This window comes from Penaeus vannamei, chromosome 41, assembly GCF_042767895.1.
Source record: "Penaeus vannamei isolate JL-2024 chromosome 41, ASM4276789v1, whole genome shotgun sequence".
Taxonomy (NCBI): domain Eukaryota; kingdom Metazoa; phylum Arthropoda; class Malacostraca; order Decapoda; family Penaeidae; genus Penaeus; species Penaeus vannamei.
The window spans coordinates 8236587-8244693 of NC_091589.1; the positions used below are offsets into that span (position 1 = coordinate 8236587).

Consider the following 8107-nt stretch of genomic DNA (forward strand, 5'->3'; position numbering starts at 1 on the left):
TATCTTCTTTTTTTACCTTTTTAAACATGAATTAATAACCACTTCTATACCATTTGCAGGTGGATGGGCGGAGCTCCGGAAAGACTTGCTTGCAGGTGGCATGCCATCAGGGCCATATGGACATTGTGCGTCTCCTGCTAGACCACAAGGCATCACTTGAGATTGCTGATGATGACGGCGATGTGGCGCTGCATTACTCAGCTTTTGGGTGAGGAGATATTGTTGTACCAGATTGGAAACACAGTTTTTCTCCCCTTCACTCATTAATTTCTACCCATCTTTCTCCTTTTGTCATTTCTTGTCATATTCTCCTTATCTCCTTCCATCCATGTATCTCCTTCCCACTGCCCCTCTTTCCCTCAGTCTCTTGATCTCCCTCCGTCCTTCAACATCACATCACTCTTCCTCTTCCTTCCCTTTACTCCCTCCTTATATCCGTAACAATCTGCCACCTAAAGGAAAGATGATACCAATCCCAACAATGCAGAAGACAAGAATGAATGATGATTTGAACATTTGATCCACTAATAAAAGAATAAGCAAAATAAAACCAAAAAAAAATTATTAGGAAAGTTTTAAAAAATTCTAATAATATTAGTGAAAACTGCAAATAAGACCCAGACCCAAATCAAACAAACAACTAAATAGATGAACCTCCCCCCCCACTCCCAGCAACCAGCCTGAAATCATGGAGCTGCTTCTACGCAAGGGAGCATCTATCAATGTGGTGAACGAAGGCAGGTGCTCGGCCCTCCATGTTGCTGTCAATAAACAGCATGCGGCATGTGTCAAGGTGCTGCTCAAGTACAGCTGCGATGTCAATGTACAGGTGAGGAAGTAGGATATTATTATGGTTTTGTCATTGCAGTCGTAATTGTGATAGGTATTGATGTAGTTTATCTTTGTAATTTTTTTTTTTTTTTTTATAAGTAGGATTGTTTTTTTGTTATTATGAGTCATACTATATTACTTTATTATTTTAGTTATTATTGTGAAAATTACTTCTAGAATAAATTTTATCATTACTATTGATCTTTTTCTTACCACTTATATTTTGAAGTATTAATATTATTGGCTTTGTTGTGTTCATTATTACCAATGCTATTATTCTCATCAGCATTGTCATGATCTTAATTACCAGTATCACCACCATCTTCACTAATTCACAAATCGCACTTCCTTTCCAGGACTCCTATGGTGACACGGCACTGCACGATGCAATTGGAAAGGACAGCATCGAGATCCTAGAGTTGCTCGGAAACTCACCTCACCTTGACCTCAACCTGCGCAACAAGAGGGGCTTCAACGTACTCCATCATGCAGCGCTCAAGGGGAATAACTTGTGAGTTTAAGGGGAAAGATTTTTTTTTTTTTTTTTTTTTTTTTTTTTTTTTTTTCTTTCTTTCTTTCAGAGAGGGAGGTTAGAGGGCAAGGAGGCTGCGTACAGGAAGGATTAGGATGCCGTTTTTGTTTTATTGATTTGTTCTTTATATTTTGTAATCAATCTTTGTGGGGAGGGGATTGCGTACGCTATTTTTGATTTCTTGTTTACACTGATATGACGACAATTTTTTATTTCTTTCATACATTGATATGATGACACTTTTTTATTTCTTGTAAACACTGATCTGACTATGTTATTATTTCTGTAAAATTTTGATTTGAAGTCTAAAGGCTAGTGTTAGTTGCTGGTTTTGGTGAGATGCAGTAGGCCAATTTTCTTCAAACATTTTAAATTACAATCAAATTTCATTTTTTGTGGTACATTCACAACCTTGTTGAACATGAATTGTAATCAAGTTAGTAGGTTTTATACTGTGTTTTTAGAATATATTGCTATATATTATTATTTTTCTATTTGATAGAGACGACTTTTTTAATTAATTCATTTTATTCTTCTTCTTCTTATTATTATTATTATTGTTTTTTTCATGATTAGCTCTGACCCACAAACCATAGGTACATATGAAATACTCTGAAAACATGATATAACAAAAAATCTGTAATAAACAAAGTAAAATGCAGTCCTATAAGATTATGGCTGTGCTGTACCTTACATTATTTTACTTTATCACATGCTACCTCATCTGTTAATATTTATTTATTGATGGAGTAAATACCCATTCATCTCAACCATCCATTTATTCCATAAACAGTGCTGCAGAGAAGCTGGTTCTTCGCTCGAGGCAATTTGTAGATGTGCGCAAGGACGATGGATTTGCAGCTCTCCATCTGGCTGCCTTAAATGGACACCGACAGGTTGCGGAAACACTCATCACCCTTGGCCAGGCTTCTGTCGACATCACCAACAACAAGAAGCAGACGCCCCTCCTCCTTGCCGTGTCACAGGTATATATGCTTCTTGCCTTGTCCTATCCCGCCTTTGTCTCATTAATAATTTTTTGGGGGTGTCCTCTTTTTTATGCATAGTGGGAAGGTACATGTCTTAAGTTAATGGAAAAATATATATTAAGAATTTGAAAACATATTTCACAGAAGTGTTAATGTGAATACTGTCGTATAAGGAATATTAATTCGAATGTCTTTTATGGCATTTTAAATTTGAATACTTTATTATTAGGACTGTTAGCATAAACAACAAATCACTGGAAATGCCAACATCAAATGCCTTATTGTAAATGTTAACATTGAAACCTTATTTTAATTAATCTTATTTCTCTGCTTGGGAACATTGTATAAAGATTGAATTAACTATCAATTTCATTTTTGAAGACATTAAATTCAGTTTGGACTTCTGAACTCTCACCAGGGTCACTGCGGTGTTGTTGAGCTCCTGGTGGACAGCAATGCCGACGTAAGGGCATGTGACGAGGATGGGGACACAGCACTCCACTTGGCACTTTTGAAGAACTCCACCACAACACATGCCCACCCCTCTCATGCCCCAACCATTACGCAGGTAGGAAGGTGTATGTTTAATTTTTATTCGGGGTCAGGGAAAAGAACTGTTTCCTAGACTTCAATTGCTTGTGAAGTTCTGGGATACAAGGCTAAATCCATTGTTAAATGGGATTGATTTTGAGCTTATGCATGTTAGTTTTGACTTGTGATCTATTCTGTCACCATATGCTTTTTTTTCTTGCATTTTTCTTTACAATATTCTCCCACCCCTCCACTAGATCCTCAACAATATCTCCCAGCGAGGTTTTGAGAACAAGGTGTCCCTGGCCGTTGCCTGCTATCTAGTGCAGAAGGGTTGCAGCATCACCGTGGCCAATAGCCGCTCGAAGACACCTCTCGACCTCATCAATGACACCAACACCATTGATCTTCTGCAGAGCTATTCTACGCAGGCTAGGTAAGGACGTTGGGCACATTTATTTGTCCGGATAACTTAGTACTATTGTTGATATTTTTTACTTTGTTTAGTGTGTGGGTGTGTGTGCATGCGTGCTTGCATGAGTGTGTGTGAGCGTGCGTGAGTGTGTGTGTGTGTGTGTGTGTGTGTGTGTGTGTGTGTGTGTGTGTGTGTGTGTGTGTGTGTGTGTGTGTGTGTGTGTGTGTGTGTGTGTGTGTGTGTAAGTGTGCAAGTGTGTGTGCAAGTGTGTGTGTGTGTGGGCGTGTGTGTGTGAGAGAGAGAGAGAGAGAGAGAATGAGTGTGGTGTTCTTTCACAAATTATAATGGCAGCAATAATAGTGAAATCTGATTATCCTTTTATCCTTCTGCAGCAGTGCAGATACAATGGCCCGTGTTGACATGGACCTGAAGGCGTTGGACCTGGCAGCTGAGAGCATTCGCCATGGTAGCAGTGTTGGTGGTGGCATCCTCGATGGGCCTGCGTCCTCCTCCTCATCCGCAGAGTCCCCATCGGGAAACTCTTTCGCTGGAGGGAACAACAAGCCTCAGTCGGTGTCCCAGCCTGTGAGCCCAGCCAAAAGCCAGGGCGAGCAAGTCATGGTGCCTGGTACCTCTGAGCCCATGAATAATTGTGACATTGAGAAGGTACTTTTCTTTTCTTTCTCTTGGAAGGAGAGATTGAGTGTTTCAATTATTCCCTCTCCCCACCCTGTCATAAACCAATCTCTATATGAACACAAAATCTCTGAAGGTATTTTCAATCTGTCCATCTCTAACTCAAACAAAATCCCAGCAGATTGTGGAGACTAAGGACGAGTGCTCGATCTGCTTGGAGTGTCCAGCCACAGTGAGGTTCCAGCCATGTGGGCACTGCGTCACCTGCGAGGACTGCTCTACACGTGTCAAGAAGTGCTTCCAATGCCATGCTGTTGTGCTGACCAAAGTTACAAGAGGTTAGTTATGTATTACATCTTTATTTACTTATTATTTTACAACGGGTATCACACATATGTGACACCCAGAAAAAATGCTGGGCATCCCACCGGTGTGACGCTGGATCGGAGCTTGTTGGCAGAGTCTGGGCAAGCCCCGCACGCTGATTTTGAAGCCACCCAGAAACCATTATTTTTGTCTTCAAAATATACTGTCGCTAGTTGGTTAAATAGAAATACTGCTAATAATAATATAGTAATCATAAGAGAAGTATATTTTTTTGTGACTGATTGGACTTCTTTTTTCTTTTCTACTTATATTTCCTATGAAAAATAAAATCATCTTGTGTCTTGAAAAAATGGGAAATAAGTTGATGAAAAGCAGACCCTCAGTCTGAAATAACCCTTGATCTGGACGTGATTTCTAATGCCCATTTCCCCCATTTCTAGATGGCCGGACAGTCTCTAGCAAAGCTCGGCAGCCATCCGCAGAGAGACTGCGCTACCTGGAGACCAAGATCGCAGAGATTGAGGAGGCTCATTGCTGCAGCATCTGCCTGGAGCGCCGTCGTAGCGTTGCCTTCCTCTGTGGTCACGGAGCATGTGTCATCTGCGCCCAGACACTTAAGACTTGCCACATGTGCAGGAAGCCCATTTCAAAGAAGATTAATCTCTATTGATAACAAGGGGTCGGAGTAGGGTTCAATTTTCACTTTTTAAAAAATTTCTTTCTTTCTTTGTGTTTATATAAAGGTCTATGTGATGCTGATTTTAGACCTTTGGAGTGTTCTTGATCTATAGGATAATAATGTGAAAGAAAAAGATATTCTGATATGAGGGCATATATTATTCAGTTTTTTTTTCCAAGGTATAGACTAAGACCTTATTGTGAAAGGCTTTTTAGTGTTTTTTTTAAGTATTTTTATTGAATGCCTAGAAGAAAGGAAAAATACCTTGTAATATGTATTGCAAGCTCTCCAGGAAAACAGAAGGACATTAATTATTAACACAATAAAATGCAGAGTTGGCAAAAGTACTTCATTCAGAGGAAATGGAAGGATACATACATAGGTACACACATACATTTCATATTATGTGTACATAAAAACATGTGCAAGGAGTGTTACAGTGGTATATTGTGATTGCAGTAAAGGAATGGTCGCTTAATGATAAAGATTTGTACTGTTAATGCAAAGTTATGTCTGCTTGCCCAAGAGTGTTGGTGTTTACTGCACTGTATCATTTAGACCTGTGTAGTACATTACTACCTTGTATATATTGTAGATTTGAATTACGTTCACCCCCATTCTCATTCATAGTGTGTTTTTACTTTCTTTGGTCACTTCATTTAATTATCATTATTTCTCTTACAGTCATTTCCACTCTGAAATGACCTAGTTTTCTGCTTTTTTTTTTTTTTTTTTTTTTTTTTTTTTTTTTTTTTTTCCCACCTGAGATTGTGGTATCAGGATGTTATTTTGTTATGGAGTATATACCTCACCCAGGAATTGCCTCAGTTTGTACCAGGTTATTTCTTCCTATATTTTTTTATCTCTTCTTTTTCTCATGTCTTTTTCTTTATTGTCTAGTTCTCCTCTTATTTATTACTCTTGATTTATACCTCTTTTTCTTTTATCTTTTGTTTCTTTGGTTTCGTCTTTTAATATCTACTTGTTCCTTTAGTCTTTTCTTCCAATTTTTCCTTCTGCTTTTTGTACTCTTCAGACTTCTGCATCCTACGCAGAGCAAGGAATTGCAAACAAAGCAAGCACACAAGCAGGCAAGCCCACGTAAGCCAAGACTCTAGGGATGGGTAGTTCATCCTGCGAGGTATCTAGACATTAGCTGGTCAGCCTGTTTCCTCATGTTATCATGCTGCCATCCAGTGCTACTTGGTGCTGATATCGTGTAGATAAGGAATCTCATAATAATGCAGAAAAAGGTTTTGAATGAGAAGGAATAATTCGCAAAGCAAGAGATGTAATGGACACATATTTATTAAATCTAATGTAGTTCTCATAAAGAGTTAAAAGCAAGCATGTTAGTGACACCACTGACATTGCGAATGATTCCTTCTCATTGAACTTTTTTTTAGAATCTTATACAAAACAAGTGGAGAGCACATAGATGTTTAACGCAGAAATATTCCTGCATTGACCCCCCACCCCCACCCCACCCAAGTTTAGATACAGGTGCAAATTGAAATGGATTTATTATTTGTTTTTTCTCACAAGGGAGAGAGTTTAGTATTGTCTCAAAATTTTTTGTGTATGTCTGTTTAGATTTTTTAATATATATTCTTTGACTGGAAAAATGTCTTCAAATACAGGATGATCTTAAAAGAACATAAATGGCACAAAGTTTGGTGAAAGGTCAACTGAAAATCAGTATTTTGTTATTCCTTTTTTTTCTGTCCATCATAAGATAACAGAAGTAATTTAAAAGAAGCATCAGGGGGTATGTAAGCTCAGAATAGCTTAAGCTAAATGAAGGTAACTCAAGCAGAAGGGAACTAGGTATCATTTGAGAGCCAGATCTGTAGCAATAGGTATATAATCATAACTGTATGAAAAATGTACAGCTTTTGATGGGTTATGAATGCTTGTATTGAGAAGAGCTTCATGTAATACAGAAAAGATTAGAATAAATTAATCTTGAACATGAGACAGAAATGAACTCTCTCTATTGTGATGGACAGAAGTGAGAAATAGTAGGATATTTTTCCCTTATGTATGCATGAGTTGCTGGCTCATTTGCCTTAGTGTTTGGTTGTTGCAAATATGGTTTGTCAGTGTTTAGATAGATGAGCAGCACCATTACAGTATAATAAATAGTATGTTGGACGTTGTCTTTTGTTTTTGGCTGTAATGTGTCTGGTGATATTTTCTCGGTCTTTTTCTCTCACTTTCTCTTTGTGTTGCCCGTTTTACTCATTCATATGCAAATATTGATATGTTGATGTGCATGTATTTCTGCTAGAATATATATCACTCAGTCAAAGAAGTAAGCTCTTCTGCAATGATATTTAAAGAACATATCTGTAATATTCTTTCTGTATAATGTAGTAATTCTGTTGGACATGTTTTCTTGATGATGTTTCAGGATTAGGGAAGAGCTGAATATTACTTCATAATATATTCTAAGGCCACAAATTTAATGGAGCTCAACATATTCTGTAAATTTCTAACCCTTGCACACAGTTTTATATAGAAAATGCTTTGAGAGACAGGGAGAGAAAAGTTGATTAAACACTTTTTCAGACATTCATTTGTGTAAGGTCTGTGTACACTTAAGGACATACAAGCAGGAGTCTGTGGAAAGGAATAAGTGCACAAATGAAGAAATTTGGTGCTTTTTTCATGTATTAGTTTCAGTGTTAAGCAAGAAGAGAGTCAGCCTATTTCAAATCCATATGTGTAGTGGATGTTTATATAATTTTGATTACTTTTCCAAAAATGTGTTACTGTTCTTGTATTGTCTTTGAACGTGTATGCTTCAGTGCAAATTATACGTGAGATAATTTAGACGGGAATGTGTTTATATACTCACCTACTTTCTGAAGCTCGTTAGGTCCCTGCCCCAATAATTTCAAGCTCAAAAAGAAAAGAGGGAAAGAAAGCCATTCCATTGCTGGCTCACACATTGCTCACTTCTTAGAATGATGTGCTTGATAGAATAGCACATAGTTGACCATTACAGTAGTCTGTTTAATAATCATGAAAGAGAAATGACACCTTAGGAATATTTCTTGCTGACAGCTTCTGGCCGTCCTTTTTCGGTGCTTCAATTAGACATTTCATCGCACTCAGTTTCAACTGCACTGCGCTTTGTCTATTTTTTCTTTCCCATGAAGAGC

The 8107-nt window shown here is 37.9% G+C and overlaps 1 protein-coding gene across 1 annotated transcript in view; it reads left to right on the forward strand.

Annotated features, from left to right (window-relative positions):
• mib2 (mind bomb 2) overlaps positions 1-7777 on the forward strand; it is a gene marked incomplete at its 5' end in the record, with an annotated part of 13794 nt that extends 6017 nt beyond the window's left edge. The window contains 9 exon segments of the mRNA XM_070118005.1: positions 60-208; positions 673-829; positions 1188-1342; positions 2157-2349; positions 2771-2920; positions 3141-3319; positions 3691-3964; positions 4113-4272; positions 4702-7777. Coding sequence (XP_069974106.1) covers positions 60-208; positions 673-829; positions 1188-1342; positions 2157-2349; positions 2771-2920; positions 3141-3319; positions 3691-3964; positions 4113-4272; positions 4702-4931 — 1647 coding nt within the window.
• Positions 7778-8107: the final 330 nt, after the last annotated feature.